This window comes from Chelmon rostratus, chromosome 13 (assembly GCF_017976325.1).
Source record: "Chelmon rostratus isolate fCheRos1 chromosome 13, fCheRos1.pri, whole genome shotgun sequence".
NCBI classification, from domain to species: Eukaryota; Metazoa; Chordata; class Actinopteri; order Chaetodontiformes; family Chaetodontidae; genus Chelmon; species Chelmon rostratus.
In genome coordinates this window covers 11,361,527-11,387,172 of record NC_055670.1, presented here as the reverse complement: position 1 = coordinate 11,387,172, position 25,646 = coordinate 11,361,527, and the positions used below count along the sequence as shown (strand labels likewise).

At 42.9% G+C, this 25,646-nt stretch overlaps 3 protein-coding genes across 10 annotated transcripts in view; 1 reads left to right on the top strand and 2 right to left on the bottom strand.

Annotated features, from left to right (window-relative positions):
* Positions 1-16: 16 nt before the first annotated feature.
* trappc2 (trafficking protein particle complex subunit 2) lies at positions 17-1,757 on the bottom strand. Of its 2 annotated transcripts, none has more exons than XM_041951030.1 (5): positions 1,684-1,757; positions 1,297-1,423; positions 1,056-1,200; positions 357-442; positions 17-256 (listed from the first exon to the last, which is right to left on the bottom strand). In XM_041951030.1, exons 2-5 carry the CDS (start codon positions 1,387-1,389, stop codon positions 158-160), a joined length of 423 nt encoding a protein of 140 aa, XP_041806964.1. In that variant the 5' UTR covers positions 1,390-1,423; positions 1,684-1,757; the 3' UTR covers positions 17-157. The 2 variants fall into 2 exon arrangements, with proteins under 2 accessions (XP_041806964.1, XP_041806965.1); XM_041951031.1 differs by lacking the exon at positions 1,684-1,757 and adding an exon at positions 1,527-1,652.
* A 177-nt stretch (positions 1,758-1,934) lies between these two features.
* Positions 1,935-10,616, top strand: ofd1 (OFD1 centriole and centriolar satellite protein). Of its 3 annotated transcripts, none has more exons than XM_041950604.1 (23): positions 1,935-2,074; positions 2,182-2,303; positions 2,391-2,594; positions 2,701-2,769; positions 2,873-2,894; positions 2,988-3,095; positions 3,182-3,318; positions 3,500-3,673; positions 3,795-3,901; positions 4,017-4,136; positions 4,886-4,959; positions 5,045-5,136; positions 5,354-5,543; positions 6,331-6,461; positions 6,635-6,746; positions 7,245-7,952; positions 8,207-8,363; positions 8,470-8,561; positions 9,268-9,396; positions 9,561-9,724; positions 9,808-9,993; positions 10,077-10,147; positions 10,451-10,616. In XM_041950604.1, the coding sequence occupies exons 2-23, from the start codon at positions 2,208-2,210 to the stop codon at positions 10,494-10,496; spliced, it is 3,189 nt and encodes a 1,062-aa protein (XP_041806538.1). In that variant the 5' UTR covers positions 1,935-2,074; positions 2,182-2,207; the 3' UTR covers positions 10,497-10,616. The 3 variants fall into 3 exon arrangements, with proteins under 3 accessions (XP_041806538.1, XP_041806539.1, XP_041806537.1); XM_041950605.1 differs by having other exon boundaries at positions 2,985-3,095; positions 7,398-7,952; XM_041950603.1 differs by having other exon boundaries at positions 2,985-3,095.
* Positions 10,617-10,743: 127 nt separating this feature from the next.
* gpm6bb (glycoprotein M6Bb) overlaps positions 10,744-25,646 on the bottom strand; it is a 28,503-nt gene continuing 13,600 nt past the window's right edge. The window contains exons 1-7 of one of the 5 annotated variants that reach the window (XM_041950285.1): positions 17,971-18,059; positions 17,673-17,859; positions 16,751-16,907; positions 16,448-16,616; positions 15,588-15,661; positions 15,426-15,491; positions 10,744-13,046 (exon numbers count right to left, since the gene is read on the bottom strand). In XM_041950285.1, the coding sequence (XP_041806219.1) occupies positions 12,897-13,046; positions 15,426-15,491; positions 15,588-15,661; positions 16,448-16,616; positions 16,751-16,907; positions 17,673-17,859; positions 17,971-18,031 (864 nt within the window). In that variant the 5' untranslated portion in view covers positions 18,032-18,059 and the 3' untranslated portion in view covers positions 10,744-12,896. Of the gene's footprint in view, positions 13,047-14,487; positions 15,005-15,425; positions 15,492-15,587; positions 15,662-16,447; positions 16,617-16,750; positions 16,908-17,672; positions 17,860-17,970; positions 18,060-25,646 lie in introns of those variants that run through there. The other 4 variants (XM_041950288.1, XM_041950286.1, XM_041950287.1 and 1 more) reach the window with 4 other exon arrangements.

Here is a 25,646-nt window from a genome sequence, read left to right as displayed (position 1 = left end):
TACATCACATAAGAAAATGGTTTATAGAAAATCTGTGTTGAATACATTTTACATGTGTTAAACAGGAAAAGATAAACATATAAACATTAAAGTGTGTTTGGTATATATACACAACAAATAGAGAAGATGCATTCAAATCCTTGTCCATGTGAAGTGATTAATTCAGGAGATGCTTCTTTCCAAGAAACTGTACTTTCCTCTCAAAGGCTGTAGACCGGATTGGTGCATTGATTTCATAGAATGGATTCATTGCAAACTGGAAGACAAAATAAATAATTAAATCAAACGCTAAAGGAAAAAAAATAGACCAAATGTTACCACCTGGCCAAGTTACTCTAATTATATGGACAACTTACCTTAATGTATAAGTCATATACATCATTAAAAAAGTTTTTGATTCCATCTTCTTGTCGCACATCATGCAGCATAATGAATCTTATATGTACAGCAAATAATTAAGGAAAATAAGGCCATAGTAATAAATTCATTGAATGTGACAACACAGAATGACAACGATGTGGCGATTTTTCCAGAAATACATTATATTGCAAACTATGATAAATAATATAGCTAACAGTTATTTTCATGATCAATCTGTTGATTATTTTTTTTCTATTTCTAATTGTATAATCTATAAAATGGTAGAAAATAAATCACAAATGCCCATCACAATTCCCCACAGCCTGAAGTGACATCTTCAAATTTCTTGTTTTGTTCAACCAACAAAAATACTGAATATACAATGATATATAACAGAAAAGCAGCAAGCCTTCACGTTTGAGAATCTTTGGCTTGATACACGAATAAATGCTTAATTGATTGTTAAATTATAATTTAAATTTCGGTCTGTGAATTGACTGCTTCTTTCAGTTATCCTTAATTATTGCATTTCTATATCCCAATTACAGATGCACACCTCTTAAACTAGTTTTGTGTCGGTCTATTCTGTCAGTGTTGTAATATGTTATTAGTTTGGAGATTTTGATTACCTGCAACAGAGTATTGTGTGAGGGGATAAAAAGGGAAGAATTAAATGAAGTAGGAAAAAAGGATATGTCCTGCGGTGACAAAGGCAGACACAAACCACTCGTTGAACTTGTCAACAGTTTTCAAGTACATATTGTTGGACAGCCACATGTTTTCATCCACCAAATCCAGGGCCGCGTGTGCAATAAACTGGTTCAGGTGACGATGGTCATCCTGTGGAAAATGAAATAAGTCGTATCAAACAAGATTTAAAAAAAAAACAAACAAAAACAAAACAGACTGCTGGTGTTATCAATAAATCCACGTTACCTTTGATTCAGGCTTCCCAGCTGGCAAGAACTCCATCTCAAATACTGGATTGTCATGATGACCAACCATGACAAAGTAAAAACTTCCAGACATCGTTTCCCCTTTTTCTTAGCAAAGCCAAACTGTCCTGAAAACAATTCAAACCACACGAAATAGGTTGAACAATTTTATCGTCCCAAATACTGGTGTCAATATCACGCAAATGAGAACCCTCAAGCTAGCAAGCTAACCTTAGCCGCTGTGCTCCATACACGCTTGGCGGCGTTTACGTCTTTAAGCTATTCTGTGACTAAAGTAAAAATATTACAACTAGAAAGAACAGATGAATGCAACATACACATGAAAGACGAAACGCGTATTAATTTGATATATCCGACGTTTGTTTACCTGTTAATTTTACTTCCTGGAGAGGAGCGAGATCAGTCGCAAGAAGATGACGACATGGCCAAGTAGCCAAATACATTTATCGGTTATCTTCTATAAAATGTTTTAGCTGCAGATGTTTTTTGCGTCGCTTTATGGTAAGTGTCACATTAAAATATAAAAAATCATGTAATGATAATAATAAGAATTAACAAATTGTTTGCGTCATAACTGTGGGACTGCCCGGAAGAAGAATTTCCGTTGACAGATTTAAATGTTACAGGCACACCTCCTCGAAAGAGACGCCGAGACGCTTTTTGGTTGTTAGGTTGGTAACTAGAGGAGTTATTCTCTTTTTTGAGATGGTTGTGGTAGAAAGTGTAAAGAAGACAGAGTGGTAACAGTCTAACACCAGGTAAGAATACTTAGAAAGTTGCTGAAAACTCAGCATTGTGTTCTCTAGTTCGCCATGTTCGCGTTGCCGTGCTGTTGATGACTGTGCTTTTGTTTCTCTTCTGTCAGGACCCACAAAACGACTCTCGATAGTCATGTCCTCGACCAAGGAAGACACTTTATCCCCAGACGAGCTGAGGAAAAGACTCTATCAAACGTTTAAAAATAAAGGAGTGCTCGACACACTCAAAGTGAGTTGAAGTTGCTGTTGTCTCTTGTAGCCCGTGTCAACTCAACCCTTCATGCTTGTTCCCTGTCGCTCTTCTGATCTGCTTCAGACACAGCTGCGGAATCAGCTCATCCAGGAGTTAAAACACCCACCGTTGACTGCAGGAGAACCAGTTCCCCGACCGGTAGCTGTGAAATCTGAACCCCTATTGGTCTCAGCCTGTAACAGCATAGTGGCCGATCATCTCCGCACCTCTGGGTATGAGTACACCCTTTCTGTTTTCTACCCTGAAAGTGGCCTGTGCAAAGACAAGGTGAGATATACTGCATTTGTCTAACTGACTGCAGCTTAAAGAGTAAAGGACATCATTGCAGATTTGCAGATCCCTAAAGATTTTGGTCTCTGATCCATTTTGGCAGATTTCCATGAAGGCGGACCTTCTTCAGCTTCTTAAAATTAGTCCTGAATCAGCCCTTTATAGATCCCTGGTAATTAATAATATGATTAAGCTTGCAGAATATTGTTCTTGACAGAAGGAAAAATGAGAAATAGATACTGTTAGTAATAATATTATTTTTTATTTTTTTACAGTTGTCAAATAAAGAGGATAAAGGTACGTGCAGCATTCTGCTCCCTTCTATAGAACTGCTTATACACCTGAGGCCAGTGCTTGATATATTTAATATATCTTCTCTTTGTCCAGCAGGGTTCCTGATCAGCCTTCTAACACAGCTCACACACCATTATACAGCCGGCCTGTGCCATGATGCCGACACTCAGACAACCAGCATAGCAAGTTACGGAGAGTCTCTGGGTATGATGAAATAAGGTCTCAAATTGTATTCCACACACATGCCTTTCAGCGCCCAGCTTCAGATGTTTTCTTTCTTCCATACACAGTTGAGAAGATGAAGATGATTGATAAGGAATATGAGGGCTTCACTTACAGTGGGGACAGATGGTTTTCGTTCCAGTCAAAACTGGCTGCATATAGAAAAGAAATTGACACACAGACGCAAGCAGAAATGAGCACTAAGGTACTTGTATTTTTCTACAAAGTGGATCAAAAATTGTATTAAGCACAGCAGCATTTTTTTTATCTCCAATAAACATTTTAAAAGGCATAAATTCTTTATGTTTTATGAGTGGCTGTTACATGATCATGTAGTATTTCTGCTAGCTATCTGTCCTCAACATTGTGTCTTTTTGTTTCTGAAGATGCAACATTTTAAAGATGTTGAAATTGCCAAGGTGAGGATGGAAGAAAAAGCAAACTTTCATAAAGAGTTTGATAAGTTGAAGCAAGAGCTGGAGAGGACTTATGAAATGAAGGCAAAGGCGCTGATGGACCGGGAGAAAAATGCCATCGATCGGTTACAAAAACAACAAGAGGTAGATTACTCCCAGTGTTCTCTGTGGGCTCTCAACATCGCAGTATTTACTGGCGAAATTTCCAGTTGCTTAAATATAAGAGTGTAATTGATACTGTTTTTTGTATTTCTCTTTTCTTTAGATTGAAGAAAAAAACGTGTATATGCAGCGGCAATCGGTCCTGAAAGAGATTGAAACACTACGGAACAGAGAAAATGAGCTGAGGATGAGAATGGAGGCTTTTGAACAGTAAAATTTTCTTTTTTTTTTTTTCAAAACTTTCATGTTAGTAAGTGGGTGTTGTGCTCTCTCATTGTGTGACCACCGCTTCATAGAGAAAGTCACTGTGTTTGTTTGATGGTAGGACTTGTCAAATTCAAGAGGAGAAGGTCAAGACAACTGAAGAGCTGCTGAGGAGGAGGGAGTTGGCAGTGAGGACTATGGAGGACACACACGACCAAAGGCTGAAGAATGAACTTTCGAGGTATTTTAACAGATGTCTCATTTGCACAGTTTGTTTTCGGCTCACACTGTCACCACTAGTTAGATGTATCCAACATATAAGTCTCATATAATATATTCTCTCCATCCTGTTAGTTCACTTTACCTCTCAAGTTTAGAGTTTTTATCCTCCCTAAGGATATTGTCATTGTGTGACCAGAGGATGTCATTGTTTTGTAACTATAGTAACACCAGTATCCTGTAGTAAAACCTGAATCCTGTATGTACACTGTACATTGAAAACATGAAATCTCAGTCATAGATTTAACTGAATGCTGTCAGTGAGAAATTGGGTATTTTACACATATTTAGACTGCAACCTCTGAGAGGTGAATTCTGTTAATATACTTGTTATTTCTTATTACATCAGAACTAGACTTGTGCTGTCAGCAGCAATGAGAATGGAATAACATGCAGTAGGGGACCTGATCATCCACTTGATCAAGTGGCAAAGTGCATTAAAGGTAGACTATGCAGGAATTGTCTGTTACTGTTTGTAAAGAAACAGTTTTCGGTGTGTGTCCGCCATAGCTTCCTCCTGGATGCGATTACTTTTGTATGAGTGTATACATTGTTTTTTTGTTTTTTTTTTTTTATAAGGAAAATCCTTCATAGTGTACCGATAGATGGCACCTGGTTCAGTTTATTACTAAAAGGTATTTAAAGATATTTTGCGTTGATTAAGTTTCACATATCTTTTTGATTGTTGTTCTCATGTCTTCATAAAATCAGGTATCAGCTTGAGCTGAAAGAGGAGTTTATCAAGAGAACAGAAAAACTAACCGAGAATGAGAACAGAAATAAAAGTGAGTATTTAGATTGAGACAAAGCTACGGACTGGTTTGCTTTTTCCCATGTGTTGATCATTTTCACATTCATTTTATGTTTCAGTGGAAACTGCTCGTATCCAAAAGGAGTCGGCTGTCATTGATGGCAAATTAGAGGAGCACAGTAGAGCATGTTCAGAGCTGAGACGGCTGCAGGTAAACAACAGCAGTCATCCAGCAGTGTTACGTTCACCCTCTGCAATAGGAAAAACGGCACAGTGTTTCTCTCCTACTAAATAACTGTATTCAAACAAAGCTTTCCATCAGTCACTGTGATGTGATTCTGGTATATTTTTAAGTTGTGCAGTATCTGATTATGCCTCCAGCTGTATTTTGCCTGCTCTTTCTCCATGTCTCGTCTGTTGTCTTGCAGGTTGAGCTAGAGACAGCACAGCAGCAGATTTCTCTGCTGACTCAGCAGAAGGAGCTGTTAAAAGAAAGACTGGAGAGCGTGAGTGACTACCCCAGCTTGAAAAGAGAGAAAGCAGAGCTGCAGGGGCAGCAGCGGCTGCTAAAGAAACAGCTGGAGGAGGCCCAAGAGGAGAACCGGCTTCTCCATGCAGGTGAGGATCAGCTGCTGTCCCTAAGTACCTCCCAGGAGTCTAAGCATGCTGCAATTTTCCTCTCAAGTTTCCCACAAGAGACAAATACAGTCAGGGTAATGATGTACAAGTAAGTTCTTAGTATTACTTGTTATTGCTTATAATATGTAATCCTAGAAAACCAGTAGCTGTATAGAATATTTGTAGTCATAACTATGATAAATCCAGTTCCTACATTGCATTCAGAGGGCTTTACTCTGGGCTCGTTGTGAGCTGTGGGAGATGCAGTGTACTGTGAAGCATTCATGTTAGTCTGTCCCACTGCTTCTGGCTCCACTGAGTCTTTTTGAATGTGTCTTGCCTGCCAATGTGGAGCCTCTGTGCTGTGTTTGTAGCTCTGCAGACAGCTCTCTAAAAAGGAACCAGTGAGGGAATGGGAATGAGACGTGGAGTGAAGAGGAGCAGAGAGCACAGTGAGCAGAGACAGACAGCTCTCTTTACCCACAGCAGACAGCCAAAATTTTACCTCTCTGAGGGATACAGTACTCTTCCTGTTTGAGGATAAGGCAGGGGAGCGCTGGGCCTCTCTTCTCATCGCTAACAAAAGGCAGCAACATGGCACAAAGCCCTGTGTGCTGTACTCTCATGCTTGTCAGATCCATCCAGCCAAAAATCATGAACTGGACCACATCAAAATGACCCCTAAATCAGAGCAACTTCTGCATATCAGCGGGTGCTTTTTCATCAGATAGCTTTCCCACTGAAACACTTTTAGGTGATGTTTTGACTCTGATAACCCCACTCTCAGATTTGGGCAAGCCGTCCAAAGAGCAGCTGGCCTTGCAGACGGAGCTCCGGAGGCTGCAGAGCGCTCGCAGGCTGGATGAGGAAGAGTTTGACAACCAGAAACAGGTGCTGCAGGCACAGCTCCAGAGTGAGGTCAGTCTCATCACAGCCTCTCGCTGAGCGTGGGAAACTATGTGGTCAGCTGTTTTTCTTTATTTTTTTTTTCCCCCCTCATTAGAGTTTGTCTCACTTTGGGGATAGTGGTTTTTCCGGTGACACATACAGTAACTGCCGCGTGGTGTCCTGTTGTCTGCTGTTTCCTGCAGGTGGAGCGCTGCGCTCAGCTCAACGCTCAGTTGATTGAGTTTGAGGAGAAATCGCAGTGGATGACTAACCACATGGAGGACATTAAGATGCAGCTTCGCCAAACTCAACAAGGTACCCCACGACTGGGCACGCGTGTCCGCCACATCTCAGTGCGATTAGTCACTTCAAATCGTGTATGTTTCTCTATGCGGTTATGTTTGGTGCAATCAGTGATGTAGTTGACTTGACTTATGTAGTTCGCTTTATTTCTGCTTTTCATAAACTGGCTCCCTTTCTTGGATCATGTAATACTATCAACCATTAAATCTTAAAAAAGGGAAAGTGGTTGGCAAATTTGAAAGAACTCAAACACGTTTTTTTTTTTCAATTACTATAATAAAATTTGATCAAAAACAAGAAAGGAAGCCTCAGTAGTAGCTACCAGATCCTAGGTGTAAATGCATGAAAAGCGTTCTTGGAAATTAGTTGTAGCAACCCTTTTTTTCTGATGTGTGCTATTAAATGGTGGTTGGTCTTCTCTATTAGTGTTCAACTCTCCTCTCGTTTTCTTTTCCTTTTCTTTTCTGTCCTCTCTCCCTGTCTTTTGTGTCATCCATGCGATGATGGCAGCTCTTGAGAATGAAGTGCTGCGTAACCCCAAGCCCTCTCTTGTTGATCGCTCAGTACTGGAGCTCAGCGCTGACAAGCTGGTTCCCCCTGACATCTATGTGGACAGAGCTCTGCTGAGGGCCAGGGTGGGTTATGATGATGTTTGTGAAGCAGGTGGTCCCTTGCGAGGATACAAGTCGCCTTGGAATGACTCTCCAGACTCCGACATGGAGCTGGTGGCCGAAGCCAAGGCTCGGATCCAGGAGCTGCAGAGGGAGGCGGAGACCCTGGAGGAAGCTTACAGGAATTACCAGCAGAGGGCAGTGCGCTCCACCATCTCACACATGCTTCCCCCACAAGGGACACATCCTTCACATCGCCCTGACTCTCCTCTAAGAAAACAAGTCTCTTACCAACCACACACCCACTCAGCCCACAGATCAAAGGTCTCACACAGACCACTGTCCCCACAGACTAAAAGAACCCCCTCCTCGGCACCCTATGACACCAGAAACACAGCAACACCTGCCCAGCCAAAAGTGACCTTCTTAGAGGACCATAACCAACCCCAGTCCACAGTTTTCACTGACCACAGTCTCCACTCATTGACTGAACCCCTGTTTCTAAGAGATGGAGGCCCTCAGGATGGAAGCAGCCCTCCACCCAGACGTCTGTCCTCCACACCTCGCTCTTCTTCCAAGAAAAAGCTTCAAAGAGAGATTTCAGAAGGTACCTTCAAAAACTGTTTTATCATGTGAAAACACTTCAAAAGGATTTAGATGCACCAACCTTTTTAAGTGTCAAGAATTAAATAATAAAATAGTTTCATGTTCCCAGCGCTCATATGCTGCACGTTAAACACTTATTTTATTAATGCTCCACAATGTCATTGTCAATGACAGTCAGCCCGCACCTTTTCACGTCAGTCTTTGAATTATAATCTCTCTAGTATTGTCTAATGTGAAGTCTTTGCCCCCTGATAGAAGCGACCGCGTCTCCGATGGCGTTCCCTGAGCTGCTGCCTGACAGACAGCTCCCTCGCGCCCCCCACGACGAGGTGGCGACCTCAGGTGACTTCTCCTCTGAGCTCAGTCCACCTCGGAGTCCTCAGCTCAAGAGCACAGCACGAGATCAGTCCAGGTACCATCTGGCATCGCTTTGGCAAGGACATGACATCATTTTTTATCCACTTTCACACAGAGATAATGAATACTAATGTCCTCATGTTTGTCTCTATTTCTGTCAGCCCACCAAAGCTTCAGCCTGTGCTCTCCAGCTCGGAGTCTTCCCCACAGCCCGAGAAAATCAGCCTCGAGGATCTCACAGGGATTTTGTCAGGTACTCTAAACTCATATTTGTGGGTGTTTTTTTTTTCTTTAATACGTTGCAGTCTTCTTCTCGTGATGTGAGACCCAGTTGGAGATCTTCTCCAGTTTGCAGATACAAAATGAGAGTTGCTGTTTGGCGGGGTCATTGGGCTTGACATTAACGAGCAGAATTGTGATCAACAGGGGACTTTTTAATCTGCCGACACATAAAGTACTTTTTGAACATTCTGTTTCATGTAGTTATCCAAAAGCTCAATTTGGAGGTCATCCTGTTGTGCCTAAAGCGTTCACTGTATCCTGGGATGAACAGCCACACATCAGATTGTTTGTTTTACATTGAAAATCACTGTATGCATTATGGTCTTAGTGCAACAGTGTCACAGTGATCTGTTTATGTGCTTCAGCTATCCAGAAGGCATTTTCTCACAATTTTCTTAGTGATTCTTTAGTGTGTGCAATTTGCTTTTTCTGTTTTTAATCATCATTTATTTAAACGAAATCCCGGGAATAAAATGAAGTATATCCGGTGTGGAGGTTTTGGATATTGGAAAGGCTGTTTTTTAATGAGTGTGTGACTGGCCTCCAAAGTGTCCTTTCAGTGGCCCCGCACAATGGTGAAGATGAAGGGCAACTGATTATGTATTCTGTGCCGGTCCTCTGGCCCTGTTGCATTATGGTGGAGCATAAAAGATCTCTTTGTGCATGTCTCCCTCCAGAGCCCGGCCACATTCCAGAGCTTCTCCTGGACACTGCCATCCCTCTCTCTGAGGAGGCCCCTGACGGCCCTGCTGTCCCCCGCCCACAGGACCTCCCAGAAGACCCGGTAGACTTGCAGGGCCAAGCGGGTGAGTCGTTAGCCCCCCCCCCATCACTGACTCAGTTGACCCCAGAGGACAAGAATGGCCATCTTCTACTGTACACCATCAGTCTGACTGAGCTCATGTTTCGCTTATGGTGTAGCCTCGAACAGACAACTGATTTGACTCATGTCAATCCATATGTTTTATAGATGTCCCTCAAACCTCGAGTGAATCTGCAGGGGGAGAAGATGAAGAGGATGAGGAGCAGAGGTGGGAGAGAGAGCGAACGGAAAGACAGGAACGAAGGCAAAGGGAGCAAGAGGAAGCCAGAGAGAGGGAGCTGCAAGAACTTGAAAGACTGGAGAAAGAGATGGTAATGATGCACCAAGTCCTTCTGAAACTCCCTCTTTCTGAGCTTCCTGATGAAATGAATATTGACGATGTCTGTCTAACCAGCTTTTGCAAGACGTGGAGCAACCAGGACAAGAAAAAGAGGAAGAAGAAGAAACTGGAAGAAATAAAGGAGGAGATGAAGACCAGAAGCAAGAGGCAGATAATGGCGAGGAGAAGTCTAAAAGTGAAAATCCATTAGAGAAATACATGAAGATGGTCCTGGAAGCAAGAGAGAAGCAGCATGCACAGGTGAGTTGGCTGCACATTTGCCTGAGACCAGCTGTAGCAGCTGTAGCCTGAGTGTGTTTGTTTATGTTTATTTTTATTTTCAGAGCCCTGCAAGAGAAGAAGCAGGGCAAACAAGCCCAGAGGCAAGGAGTTTGTCTGAGGAGAAAGACGACAGGTAACGATGACTGTTGACTAGGCCATACACAGAATATCGAAAAAAACAACTTAAGTTTTCTAATTTAAAAGCTATGCTGTTACAGTAGGGAAGTTTAATAAATGTATAAGCCCACATAATCCCCTTCCCAAAACATTTCATTTTGTCCGTCCTTTCTCATCTGCTGCTCTTTTGAATGTTGTTGCTTGTTCTAAAATCATCTTGTCTTATGGATGAGTCCATTGAGAAATACTTTCCTGTTTCTGGTTTTGCTTTTTCTGTCCCTTCAGGCCTTCGCTAATTAACTTGATTTTGTTTTCCCAGCATCGCAGCATATTCACACAAGGATGAAGACGATGATTTCTGGTGAGCTGGCGTCCTGGAGTGCTATCATCAACTGATGAATTATACAAGCCGCTTTGGTTTCAAGTGTGAAGCATTTATTGTATAGATTTTCCGATTTGTTTTTTGACACCGTTGTTTACATCAACTGCGTATGTATGAATAAATCATATTGGATTTTATGTCTTTTGGATTGACTGTGCACAACCACATGACATTCCCATCATACAAAAGAAAACAAAACACCACAACATAGAGAAGTTTGTCTTATTTTATTTTTTATTTTCATAAAAACAGTCAACAGGCCAGTAGAGTAATGTCATAAAGGGGTTTCCAGTCAGACAGGATGCTGGATTGTTGTCCTCCTGGTGATTGATAGGTAGCCTTTATTCTTTAGTTTTTGGTTCATTCAGCAGGAAACAGCATACAAAGACGAGATTAGACGTACACAAGCTTCATGTACATCTGTCATCTTTCCACTGTTCACCTGTGGCTGTTAGTCCTGCAGAGATCTATGCAGGTTTTCTACTACAATACCTCAGATACTGTGTAAAACACTGGGCAGAGAGTCACAATGGCATTCATACTTTGGCTAGATTTACCATTTAGATTGCCATACAACTTTATAAATGACTGGTGTGTCAACTAATTGTTAATTTGAAAGCTGAATTAAAAGTTAAGCATCAGTAATTCATGAGGAAGCCCTTGACATTCATAGAAAATACAAGTATACTATCAAGCAACCAAATAATAGAAGACTCATATACTTTTGACTTGAATAAAATAACCTAAAAAAACAGCTATAACTAATCAGCTACATAAAATGGATTAATCTGTATTCAGTTAGAAAAAAAGGAAACAGGCAAACACTGCCTACTACTGATGTCAGCATACATGACTGTACATCACGTTCGTCACTGCAGAAACAGTTTTCTTCATGCAACAAAGAAACATCAAGTTATCCGTGTAACTCAACTAATAGAAATAAAAAGATTACATGAGTAATTATGTCAGCATTCTGACAATTGCACGTCAAAAACGGGTGCAATTATAGAAAATCAAGAAAAAAAATTTAAGTGGTTTTATTTTCAAAAATAACAAAACACTAAAAAAAATCCTCGTAACAAGTTTACATTGTTCACATGTTAAGTTCTTTAAATTTGTAGGTTTTTCCATAGCGCCATCGCATATGGGACATAGCTACACTTGTTTTATAAAAAAAAAGATTTAGCAAAATTAAGTCAATTTTGATCATAAATTACAATATATGATCAGATATTACAACAAATAATGGGCTAAAAGCATTTATGAGGGATCAGAGAGCTCTCTTTGTTGGCAAGCCTTTTCCATTTGCATTTGCAATACACATGAACCAAACTTTTAAGATATCAAATGCAGTGAAAATCCTGTGTCAATATTGGCAGCAGTTTGCTTTTAGCATTTAGCAAGTTATTCTTATGGCATTACGCATACAAATCAAATCCTATGATACTGTGACGTAGAGGAGCTCCTGATGTGTGTGCGTGTGTGTGCTTACCAGCTACCAAATACTGTTCATACTGAGGCTTGGTTTTACATTTAAAATAGGATTTTCAAACCGTTTTACGAGGGAGACGTTGTTGTTTGTTCCAGTTAAATTGTTCTATAGGCTCTAGTGCACATCTGAGGTAGTGTTAATGTAGGCCATGGACTTTCTGAGGGACCTTTAAGAAGCTGTATATTGAAAATTAGAATCTAGAACCAATTATTAACAGGCTTAAAATGCGGATGCTTTTACCACCACTGTTACATTAGAACTGGATCCACATTATATATTTGACCTGTTTCCTTACTGCAAAGTCAAAGCAAAACGTGTTGGGACATGCTTCACTTGTGTCAGTACCAACTCAGATTGGATGTAAGGCCTTGCATCATGTGTGTAATTCATCTGCATTTTTGATTGAAAAAGAGCAAACAAATAAAAAGTTATATTCCCCTGTTGAAAACTGGCCCCCACAGCTCAAAAAGAAAGACAGAGCAAGGCTGTAAAACTGTCACCGTTATGCGTTGCATAAGAATAGTGCAATGTCTCAAGCTTTGCAGCAAAAACCAGCTATAAAAAGGGCAAGTGAAAATCAAACAAGACATCTGAATTTTCCTGCAAAAAAATTGAAAAAAAAAACAAAAAAAAAAACAGCATAAATGAAATTTGGAGTGGCAGTTCCAAAACGCTTCTTGGTGAGTTAGTGCAGGAAGCAGCACTGATGCATTAGTTTGTTAGGAGCCTGGTTAGTACTGCACAGCGTCACAGCAGTTGGCAGGTTATTTTAGCTGAGCGTTGTCTTGGTCCAGAGGGGCCACAGTGGTCGGCCACAGTGTCAATGTGTCTTTACGTGTGTGTGTGTGTGTGTGTGTGTGTGTGGACTGTGAGCGCGAGCGGGCCGTATCCTTATGTGTAGGAATTGAGGCATTCCTTTGAGCGTGAGGTGATGTCCTGCAGCTCCCGCTCTTCCTTCATTTTGATGTCTTGGTAGGCATGCATTTGACTGGCATCCTTAAGGTAGGCCCAGTTTGCTGAGAGAATCATGAGGAAGTGGATCTGGAAGAGAAGGGTGAGGTGGATGGCCGGTGAGCATGTCAAAGATGCAAAGCAAGCTACAGGAGTCAGAGCTACATCACAGACATACACAAACGAAAAGTTAAGCTTTTTTTTGTTGTTGTTTTTGAAAGACTTAACAAACGAGGGTGACGAAAGATTACTGAAAAAGACTGAACTGTTGCAGTTATTGTAACATCACTGTTACAATTATTACCAACACTAGAGTTACGCTACTATCCTGCTATGCACGATACTACAGAAGAGACACTGTGAAAGGCGTGAGAGTGAGAGGAGAAAGCGAGACAGAGGTTGTGCGTGTGAGTTTCATGCAGCTGTAAAAGCTTGAGGTTAGTGCAAAGCATGAGATTTAGCATTTGGTGAATCTGACCCTGTTCCATGTGCAGCTCTGTATTGTATTTCTGTAGGATTTATAAGAAATAGACCAAGTAGGGATACTTTTGTAAACAAAGATTGTTTATTTTATATAGAAAGTAAAAGCTACAGTCTTGAAAAACTTAGGAGAAAATTAAATATATGAAATATGGAGTATAAGTAACTATAAACAGATCAGAGCATCTGGAAAATGTAAGCATGCAGGCTCAGTGTTAAGATAAAAACAAATGGCTCTTTAATGGCACTTTGAGAAAAGATAAAGGAAAATGTATGAAACAAAACATCAACTTCATAGCTGAGGCTATACCAGCGTCAGCCCTCATAGAAAAAAAACATTTACTCTAAAATCTGAGAATTTCTTCTTTTTTTTTTATAAAATACATGAAATTAAAGTGAGGCGTAGGGCCTCATGCAGAAGTATACCCCTGGTACTGGCCTAAAACCTTCATAGCATGCTGTGCTAGGTATGTGCAGTTACTTTGAAATCTATGATAAACACCACCGGTCACCATAACACTCATCAGCATTATACGGTCGATGAAAGGTTTTTAGTTCAGTTTAGAATCTAGCTCGTGACAAGAAGAAATAATACTGAATAGTTTCTGTGGAACACTTTAATGGGTTTGCACCCAAATTTTAAGGAGAGAGAAACCAAAGAAGCATAAAAAAGGACAAGGCACTCGGCCACTGCTGCTTTGCCACTGTAGCTGGTCCTTTTTACAAATGGATCGCAAGAATTTGTCCTCACGGAAACTGCTAATCTGCCAATCAAAATCATAAAGCCTGAGAACACCTTTAACGTTTGTCGTCAGATGTCCACGCGGACTCATTTTGCAGCTTTAAACTGTACATCTACGTGCGATCGGTGCAGCGTGTGTGTTAATCTGACCTCAGGATGGTCTCAATTATAATTCAGATCATTTTTTTAAATTGTGCTTTACAGCCTGCACAGCTGTCTTAACATTTATGTCTCACAAGTGCCTCAGGACAAATTCGCAATTCAGCTCTTGACTGCAGATCAAGTGATGAGGAACTGCATGCTAAATACTGTAGGGTTTTTTTTTTCTTTTTTTCTGAATGAAATACTCATGCAGTTGATGCTTTTGTGCAGGTCAAAATCAGCTTCACACATTACGAATATAAATAACACTGCTGTGGATTTTCTAGCTGTGCGCATTTCTACAAAATCGGATGGTGACAAATTTGTGTAAGTGAGTGCCGAGGAAAGCAGAACAAACCAGTCAACTAAACACCACCCCAGTCCGAAGACAACTTCCATCAGGTGTCCTCAAACAAGCAATATCCCTGGATACCAAATGCTAAAGGAAGCATACAATCAGCTATTTACACTAATCGAGAGATGTTGATTTTTCTATTCTCAGGTTGTTGGTTTTTTTTTTTTTCTTTTAGTTCATTTGTTGTCAGTGGCAACTGTCTCTACTCAGCACAGCCTCGAATGCTGTACCGTTGCTCTCAAAACCAGTTTAAAACTTAGTGCAGCAGTCTTCTCGACTCTTAAACTTCAACACTGCAAAGTTATAAGTGGTAGCCATCATGTAGATCAGCTGGTGGAAGAGAACAGAAAAGGTCGTAAGAGAACATGCCGGTGACCACCTCGTCACTAGTGCTGTGACAAGCAAGTAAAGTGACCAATCATTCTTCAAGAAGTTAAACAACGGAAAGAGCATCATTTTACAATATCCTACTTTTTGTGGTTCATACTCGTTTTTTAGAAATGACACAAGAAAAGCAAAGTGCACTCTCCTCCATCCATCCTAAACTAAAAAAACAGGGCCATGTGCATCAAAGCAGATGGTAAACAGCAAATGGAGTTGGAGCTGAGGAAAAGCCTATGCAGTCTTCCTCGGTGCGCTTACGTAAACCACATGGGAATGAGAAGAGGAGCGCTTGACACATGATCTGCGGATACAAACCGTGCAAAGATGGGCTAAAGGGAGAGGATGGAGAGACTGGAGGGAAGCTTACCAGAGCGATCACGGTGGCTCCGGCCCCGGCGCACGCTACGATGTACAGGTGATAAGACAGGTAGAACTGGAAAAAAGACAAGCGGCAGTGATTATTCTTTCACGCCGTGCTCCTCTGCTCCCCTTCTGCAGATGTGAGTGTGTGTGGACAGGAGGCTCTTACCTCACTGGTGTTGCAGATGTCACCTAGCGTGGATCCACAGGCCTTTCCTGGTGTGGCGTTCCAGGGGATAATTCCTGTAGCAATGAATTTCAAAGGTTTTCATACACACTCAAATTCTGTGTACTATGTGAATAATGACCAAACCTGCCTACTGCTACGAGGCGTGTGGAAAGTCCTTGGCATGTCAGTCAGGGAGGGTCTAATGAAGGATTCAAATCTCTTCGCATTGTGGGAGATGCAAGAGTCTGGTCTGTAGAGACTGAAGTCAAGATAAATTTCAAGTCCCTCGACTTCATGAAGGTGCAATAGTGAGATGTTGGAGATCTGCTTTAAATGCACTATATCTAACCTTTCCACATTAACATGTCTAAGAAAAACGAGACACAGGAGACAGCAGATGATGCGTCAGAGAGTGAGGAAGGAAGTCAGCAAACGTGACATGACGTCACCAAACTAACTACTACTCTTTTGTCTTCATTATTTTGACTGAGAGACCCTTAGTGGCAGAAATGACATACTGGAACAATAAAGAAAATCCCACTGTAACTAAAGGTGGATCTGGTTTTCATTTAATTTATTATTTACAAGAGTGGTCCTCAACCTGTAGGTCGGGGCCCCTGCTAGAGGTCACAGGATAAACTGCAGGGGTCAAAAATTATGCTGACTTTTACAGACTGTCCTCTTAAATTTCCTATTTTCTTGTGAATTACTACTTTTTATTCATTTATTAACATAAAAAAAGGGAGGGGGTTACTGTTTGGTTGAACTGGTCATGCTCAGAACAGATCTGGGCTCACAAGCACACATTAGTTGGTTTTAAGGGGTTGCACGTGTTCCTGCACAAAGTGCTGCTCTCTTACCATACTGACGAACGTCCACACAGATGGAGTCGATGTTGGTGAGGTTGGCCATGGGAGACCTCAGGGTGGCACAGGTGGACCACATGTTGTAGAAGAGGAAGACTGGCACAGCGGAGAAGCCAAACACGCCGAGCCAGGCCACACCCAGGATGTACGTGAGGAACACGAACTGAGGACACACGGGCGGCACCGCGTTAGCTGCTCGATCACACTCATCTGTGTGTATTTTATATTGCAATCACATGGCATTACACCTTTTTTTTTTATCGCTCCTGTGTGTGCAGCGTGGTTGTATCAGCATACCATTCCACTGATGCAGCGTCCACAGATGGTGGTCTTGAACTCGCTGTGCAGTTCCTTGACCGCACTGGTCGTGTAGAAGCCCTCGGCCAGCAGGATGATCCCATACAGGAAGAAGAACGAAGCAATGCCATAGATGACATACTGCATCAGCTGTATTCTGTTAAAGAGCAACGTCACACGTAAGCTTTCGGCGTGCCAGTGAAGCTGCAGCAGGTTAAAAACAGCGTCAGCACAGACACCTGGAGAGACCCGCTCAAAATGTCAGCTGAAGTGAGAGCGTGACGTACCGCTGTCCGGGGTGGAAAATAACTACTTATGATCATTCACAATTTTTTCTTTTTTTTTTTTGTTTTGCACACAGTCTGTAAAACATGAGTAATCGTGAGCAGATGGTTCTGATTAAGATAGTGGCCCAGCTTCCCGAAGACGCAGATGAAGAAAGACGCTAAGCCCAAATGTGGCGATAACAGGTGATGCACGTCTCTGGGAATCATCCGCCAAGAGACAGACAGCCTCTGTAGACATCTTAAATTAAACAGTGCACTCCAAACCTGCGGCAACATAAAACATATGTGCAGACCTGTCTCTGTCATTCCTCTTTTATTGCCTGGACTAATGGATGCACTGTGGAAAAAAAAGAGGTCCATATTAGGACTGTTCTCCAGGATAAAGTGAACGTGGGAGACGTTATCAGTTAAAAATAGCCTACATAGAGTCAGCATTACAGATGTTATCTATCTTACGTTTGGGCCTCTGTTTGTTGTGATGGTTATGTAACAACACATTTTTATGGTGAGCGTTTTGTGTAATGGATCAAACTGTGACAGTGAAGACGCAGTGTTTCAAAACAATCACCAGGATGTCGTAACTGTTAGCTTTGCTTCTCAGACGCTCAGAGGCAGCCATGTACGAGGACACTTACACATCAGTCAGCATGGCGTGATCACTGGTGACCTTGGAGAAGTGGGTTTCCAGGATGGTCACGGTGCCGGTGAGAGCCACGTGGCCACATCCACAGAACAGGGCAATGCCAGAGAAGCAGAGGATTGTAGCCACCAGCGACGCGTATGGCACCCCGCCTAAACATTTGATGCAGCACTCGAAGCAACCTGTAGAAAACAAAAACAGGGGAAAAAAAAGTATATTAAATCTTTTATTTTGAAAGTAAATTCCACATCAACATCATCCCCCACTTCCATGTAAGGTATTGTTTTTTTTACTTGCAGGACAGGAAGTGATCTCATGGCAGTGAAGTATGAGATGGATATTCATATGAATCATCCATCGAGTCTATCCCAGAACACAGTTTATCACAGGGACGTATGAACTGTGTTTTTGGCGTTTTGCTAGTCATCAGGACTCACTGAAGAGCGCCGGACTGACTTTTCACTCTGAGATTTAAAGGAACTCATCCCCAAAGCTGAAAAAAGGAAGTCACACAGGCGAGATGGTTCAAAACAGGTTTCAGATCATTTACCTGCTGCCGCGCTTGACGCGCCGCGCTTCCTCTCTGTGATGTAAAGCAGAAAACCAGCGGAAACAACTCGGTTTGCTCTGCGAGGCTGAGGTTTTACAGTCCTCGCTCCCTTTTATCTGACAATTCATGACCCCGCTTAAATGGCACTAATGACCATCCGGCAGGTCAGAGCGATGGCCGTCTGACAAACCGGAATGGAAATCAATGGCGACTCGCAACCAGGGGAATGAGGTGACCCACATGGATCTGCCTCATGCAGTGTGTTCTTCTGCTTTGTGAAATGGAGCCACAATGCGCTGCCTGTGGACGCATGCAAACAAACCACAGTGTGCTTCCAATCAGATCCACATGTGGCTGACAGGGCGTTGCAGAGTCATAGGACATTCAGGTCAATGCCTGTTAATGTTTTAAAGCTCTCACATGTGCCCAGTGTCACACTGCAAACTTAAAGGTTTAAAAGCTGCTAGAATCAATGTTTTTACATTAACAATGGATTGAATGACAGCGTGCATGTGACAGATGTTGTTCGTAGTGACAAACCTACAGAGGATCATCAACTCTGCAGCTCCCCAGCGGAACATTTTCGCCACTTTAAGCTCAGTCGTCCGGTTTTCCGGCCTGCAGCGTTTCAGTTCTCTCACAGCTCTCATTAGCATAACTTTCAAAAGCAGCAGGCAGCTGTTTGAAGCTAAAAAAGCACCACCTATGCCCCATCAAGCAGCAGCAACACCTAAAAAGCCACATATTTCTTTCAGGAGGTGGTGGAGACCGAAACGGAGCTAGATAGAGAGTGAATATTTGACTTATATACATCAGATGCACGCAAACACACCTCCAGATGAAAGTTTGTGTTGCTTATTCATATTTCCAGCAGATATAAAGTAACAAGCTCTCCATAATAGTTAGCCGCACTGCTCTCATGTGGCCAAGTCATCAATTACTGCATGTCCTGTGACTAATTAAGCTCATTTATCTAGTTTATAAGAACTGCACCAGCCTTCACAGAACAAATCATGCAAATGGATTCGTCGTTACCACGGCACAAGCTATGTAATCTGTAATGTGTATTATAGTAGAAATTATCAGACAGGTTTCCATAAAAATCTGTGCACTTTCTGTTCCATATCAACAGCAGAGTCCATTTTAACGGAGGCTAAAAAGTTAAATACTGTTGACATTTTTTCTCTAATCTCTCGCATTGAAAGGCTTTTCTTATTTCTGCCTTTTCTTGTATATAGAAGGAAATGGGAAGAAAATGAATTGGGAGGTTTATCTTATCTTAGTTCCTTGAAGAAAACAGACCAAAAATGCCTCTTCCGTGAGGCAAGAATCATGAAAGTTCATCTGTGTTTGTGCTCTTTGCCGTGACAAAGGAAATTAAAACAGATAAACTGCTGCCGGGCCAATACTTCTGCAGTCAGATGCCTCATCCTGCTGTTTGTGTAGCACGGGGAGATAAAAACATTTTTGTCCCATGGTGGGTGAATAGGAGTTGCCATGGCAGCGTGTTAACCACAACTCAATGAGTGTGCCCAGAGCGGAGTCACTAACTTCTACCGCGGGCCACGTTTCTCTGATGAACATGTCGGCGAGGATGAGTGAGCAGCTGGGAGTCAGAGCGCGGAGCTCCACAGGATATTGAGCCCAGCTGCTAAGTAAATACAGCGCATACAAAAGGAAGAGCCGCTCTCGTTGTGGATGTCGCTTTCAGGTAGCTCTGATCCAACAGCAGACTATATCTTTGCTATAAATCAACTGGCTGTCACAGCTCACCCTCCTGAAGGGGAGAAATGTTTCCATATGAACAGTGTGGTGAGGGTTTATCTCCATTACCAGATCGCTCACATTAAATGTGCACAGAGTGACGCAGCCGGCAACAGCAGTCACACTGGTTTATTATGAATTCATTTGATTGAAATCAAATGTGGCATTAAAGTCAGCATGACTGCCCAGCCCATCAAGTGTCTGGTTTCCAGCCCTGCCTTGAAGTGCGTCACTATTCCCATTAGATCAGCTGTCTAAACGCTGATAGCGCGGCGCTGGATGCCACGATATCATCATGACAGCCAGTCTGCCCGGATCGTCTGAATGTCACTGGATCTCAGAAATGAGGAACAAACACGTCTGAGCGCAGGTAGGGATGTCTAAAGCTGAAGGGCCTGTTCCTGGGCGCTCTTTAAAGGGTCACGCTGAGCGTGCGACCGCCCTCCTGGAGCCTGTCGCAGAGAAGGTCACGCTGACATGTTCGCGGCTGCCACGCTCGTCTAACTCGGGGCGCTTGGAGAGAGAAAACGTACATTATGTGTGAAAGCCACCAATCCAATCGATAAGCCATCCGTTTGATTAGCGTCCGTTCCACAAGGGTGGTTTCTATGCATCCGGACTGAGGCTGCTGGTTAGACGTCTCTCTCGCTCTCTCTCTCAATGGAGAGTCACTTCCTGGTTGTTATGCTTAATAATGCAATAAACCCAAGGTGGTATTTTCACAGCTGGACCTGACCTATTGGCAGGTTAATATAACTCTGTTCTGGCTGACTGAAAAAACACTGGCACAAGGACAGTGTGCTACTGCTCTCTTCACAAAGGGCCTCTGTGGAAGCTTTAGTCCTGGTATTAGACATCAGGGGAGACCGAAATGACATCAAAGTCCAGCAACACTTCTAAGCAGCCCTGCACTGAGGACCACGGGGACAGCAGGCTGCCAGAGGGAAACCAGTTTCATTCAGTTGATGGTTTCAGTGCAGAGGTGGGATTTTGAGGTAATCGCAGGGTCTGTGAGATATTACCTGCATCCTTATCATGAAATCTGTCTAGATTACAGACAGCTGGTTGTTTCAGAATCAGGTATTGACACCAGCTTTGTTTTTTCCCTTCTTTTTTGAGAGAGTTTAGGCTGTACTGTTGGACTAATGAGAAGATCGACAACAGACTGGAAACAGCTAGCGTGACTCTCTGTAAAGGTATCAAAATCTAGTTTGCAGCACCTCTTGAGCTCCCTCATTTAACACTAATATGTGCAAAAAAAAAACATGGCCTTTATGTGGGGGACTATTTCTTAGCCAGGCGCAGTGACTTCCTGGAGTCTCCGCTGGTCGCCTGGCAACCTCACAGTGATGACAGCTCTCCGGGAGCTTCTTACTGTATTCATCAGATGGATGTGAGCGTGGCAGCATCATTTCATCTAACTCTAAGCAAGAAAGCAAATAAGGGTAAAAGTTAAACCGAATTCCTTTGTGATGCATTTGTTTAAATGACAAATTCTAGTTTAAAGAGGATTCTGCACTTCTGCATAACACAGAGCTTCACAGAGGATGCTCTGATGAGAATTTGAGAGTTTTAAGACAGACGGCCAGTATCAGTCGACCTACCGTGCAGCAAAGCGCACAATGTTTGCACTGAGTGTACTGTGTGGGATTTCATAGGGAACAGGATATTGCAGGGCAGACTTTAGCTCAAATCATCCTCCTCCACAGGGAACAACAGTAGGAGCTGGTGACTCTTTAAACAACAAGCTTGTACTAAATGGATCCTGCTGGCTCGTTCTGAGCAGAGCGCCATAAATGAAAATCACGTTGGGCCCTTTTCCCCCTCTGATGACTTTCACATGCTCCCAAGTCCCTGACTAATACTCCTGGTTAGACCTCCAACCACTTCAAGACTCTCCAACTCCACGCTGGAGAACATGAATGAGAGGAGGACAGATAGAATGAAAAATAGAGTGAGAGAGAGAGAAACACAGACAAGTTAGCCACTGTTTGTAATGACAATGTCAGGTCTTACAGCAAAGGCTAGATTTGCCACATCGGGATCACGAGGGGAGAGAGAGAGAGAGAGAGAGAAAGATGCTTGTGTGAGAAAAAGTGTGTGTCTGTATGTATAACATTGTGTGAGCGAGACAGAAAAAATAGAGACAGAGGGAGAGTCCAAGAAACCCCGATACAAAGAGCCAGTGTGTGCAGAGCTAGACTGTCCATCACGCTGGACTCTCAGGGGCCATTCAGAATGGCAGTGAACCGCGGTCCCGCTCTTCCGGCCCGCAGGCCTGAGGCCCAGGACAGGCCCACCGCTGAGCTCCATCCTGTGTGCCGCTCCAGCACCGCACATAGCTCAGCCACAATGGGCCACAGCAGCCGCTTCACACTCCAGGAGGATCCTGTTTGTCAAAGTGGCTCAAGTCGTCCCATGTGTGAATGAGACGGCTCATTAAGACCGGCGCGAGTGGTGGGCTGGCTGGAACACACACACCCGCAGACAGACAGGCAGGCAGACAGACAGAGGCACAGCTGGACAGGGTGCGTTTAAGCCTTGTGTCTAAAAACCACAATGCTGGACCCCAGACTTCCCCAAAACCCCTAAGTTTACTGTTTGTCAGGGTTTTTTTTTAGCATCCTACATCTTTGATTTGATTTGATATCCAACAGTAGAGTCGGACAGATAATTAGAGAAGAGACAAACAGGCAATGATATGCAACAAAGGCCCTCAGTCAGACATCGCAGCTCATAGTCTGTGCCTTAATTCTGCGTGATAATTTGATTCCATGCAACTTTGTTCAGGAATTTGCAGCATTAAAGGACAATATCAACTTGTTTCATAATCATGTGGCCCTCAAAGAGGACAACTAATCTACTTCTAAAACCTTCATTATTTTACTATTATCATATTAGAGGATGTTAAGTTTTCATGTTACCTTTTTCTTAAATATGACTTAATTAAATCACCCCATACTTACTTCTGTGCAAAAAATCTGGGGCCAAGAGTCAGGGCTGAAACAATTAGTCGATTAGCTGATCACCTCAGAGTCACCTCAGACTAATATTGTCCTTCAATGCTGCAAAAATGTGGTAGTTTCATGGCTAATGAAAACAGTCACCAGGTGCAGCCCTAATAGGAGGACAATGCTATTAAATCTATAGTGTGCTGTTTGCACTGTACATGATGGGTACAGAGGGCAACAGGGGCCCGACAGTTTGCCCCGGTGCCTCCAAACAGCTTAATCCATCCGTGCATCACCACAGTTTGCCTGAGCTCAGACTCGTCAAAGTAACCCCTGCAGCTGGCTCTGCTTCATCACCACGCACCACCCTTCAACAACAGACATCATGTGTCAACACTACAAAGCTGAAATCTTCCAACAGCTGGGACCCTCAGTGGAAAAAGAGGAAAAAATGTCTAAATTCGCCCCCGATTGCGTAGAGAAATACCAACTGGATGTGATCAAGTGAGCAGAGGACATTTTGAAAAGCACTGTTTCTTTTGATGCAGACACGCCCACACCTATGCAAACGAGGAATCACACGCAAGGCAAACACAAACAAGCACCACGTCATCACACATCATTTGTGCACAGCGAAAGTATGAACATCAGATAAAACACGAACCCCGCTCATGCACATAAACGCACACACGCAATTCGTGATGAAGACCCTGCAACTCCTGCATCTCATCCCCGGGTGCTGCACAACACGCTGGCTCCCAAAGCGCCGCGCAGTTTTAATTCCAGCATCGAGCCTCATTGCAAACAGATGTGTCTGTTTACAGCTAATGCTAAGTGTTGTTGTTTGTTGCTTCATTGGGGCGAGCTGCCAAAGCACCATTTATGAGAAACAGTCTCATTTTCCACACTCTCCACTTTGAGAGGAGCGATACTTAAAAATGCCATAATGGCTATAATGGCCATCCTCCGGGGACGCGGGAGATGTGAGGCTGCAAATTCAACAAAAGTAGTCTCGCTGTTGACTTACAATGGAAAATTGCGCTCTGCCTGCTAATAGCTGTCGACTGCAGCTCACCCATGGCTGCCTGTGAAAGGAGTTGGGGGAGAAGTGCGTATGTGTTAAATGACAATAAAAGGCAATGATGGCCGTATTGGCTCATAAATTGTGTGTTTGGGTACAGCAGAGGAGTAAATATCTGAACAGGAGCTGTGTGAGTAAACGTTCCTCATCAAATGCTGGACCCAAGCACAGATAAATGAGAGGGTTGCATCTGAGGGGCGTGGGACGTAAAAACCAAATCAAATATGTGGATCATGAAAATCTGATTTCTGTACCGGATCAGTTGAGGCCTGCTCACTGAGATCAATCCACTGACTGGCCATTCACAATCCATTAAGGCACAGTTTTTAACACATGCTTCCACCACTCACTGTCACTGTCAATCTAAATACCCACACATGTAAATGCCATTGTATATATTGTTTATTGTCTCATCATTCTTTGTGTATATTTTATATAATTCTTTCATAACTTATTGTTGTTTTTTTTGGCCTTGTTGAGCTGTATGTCCCCTTTTTCCCATGCAAGTTCATGGGGTGCAGTGTTTGAACCAGAGTCCTTGTTCGTGCACACATAGTTGGCCAATAAAGCCGATTCTGATTCCGACTCTGAGATGGAAGCAGATGAGCCGCTGTTGCAACCCCTAACGAGGAGCAGCCGCAAAACGAAGAACAAGCTATGTGACTGAATGATGGGGGTGTCAAGTCTGCTCTACACAGAGGCCAACACCACATACGGAGTCTCAGTGAGCTTTACAGGCCCACAGCTTCCTGACACAGCCAAAGCTTTCAAATACAAGGGACAGCTCCTTTAAAAATTATCATTCTCATTCTCCATCTCTCTCTCTCTCCCCACATTTTCTGTCAGCTCCCTCCTGTCTTCATTAAGACATATATATATATATATATATATAAAAGAGGAAGGTCATATGTAAAAACATTTTAAAACTTGGGACCGCTGTCTGGCTGACAGTGTACAGTAATCAGAGCTGAAGGTGAGAAAGTGGAATCCCAAAAAAAACGATCCCATAAACTAGGAGCCAACACTTTACCAACAAAAGTTTTATGATTTTAAAGTAACACAGAAAATCTTCATGATTGATACAGTGCAGTCACTAAACGTCAAGTCCACCGACAGAATATGAATTGACAGTCTTTTATGTCATCCGTCAGGCAAAAGAAAACATTGGCTGGCTCCGGCTTCTCAAACGGCACATTAGGATTACATTATAAAGCATCCACACAAGAGACACACCGCAGCCTTTCTTGGGGAACGTGCGTGTCTGAATGTACAGGTTTTCACCTGGAATAGATGTTCGGAACAAAGAGCAACATAAAAATCAATGATTCCCGCGGATTTCTACAAGGAGGAGGCGAGCAAGTTAATGACTTTGTCTGTCTTCAGTGTACACGCTCCTCACAGCTGTCTCTGTCTGTGAGGCTGGAAATGCCCGGTTCATTTATCTCAGTCTCTGCTAGCCCCTCATCCACCTCATTAATCATCCCCCCCCCCCCCCCCCCCCCCCCCCCACACACACACACACACACACACACACACACACACACACAAGCCAGACAGAACAACTCTGATGCACCCCGGGGTTTGATTGATCGACCGTTGATTCTGCAACAGGCTCATTGTCCT

Coding starts and splice junctions, on each gene's coding strand:
- trappc2 (XM_041951030.1), bottom strand. CDS start 1,389: ATGTCTGGAAGTTTTTACTTTGTCATGGTTGGTCATCATGACAATCCA. Junction 443..1,055: donor TGCCTTTGTCACCGCAGGAC/ATATCCTTTTTT, acceptor TATTTGCTGTAC/ATATAAGATTCATTATGCTG. Junction 257..356: donor TATATGACTTATACATTAAG/GTAAGTTGTCCA, acceptor TTTGTCTTCCAG/TTTGCAATGAATCCATTCTA.
- ofd1 (XM_041950603.1), top strand. CDS start 2,208: ATGTCCTCGACCAAGGAAGACACTTTATCCCCAGACGAGCTGAGGAAA. Junction 3,902..4,016: donor AGAATGGAGGCTTTTGAACA/GTAAAATTTTCT, acceptor GTTTGATGGTAG/GACTTGTCAAATTCAAGAGG. Junction 6,462..6,634: donor AGGCACAGCTCCAGAGTGAG/GTCAGTCTCATC, acceptor TGTTTCCTGCAG/GTGGAGCGCTGCGCTCAGCT.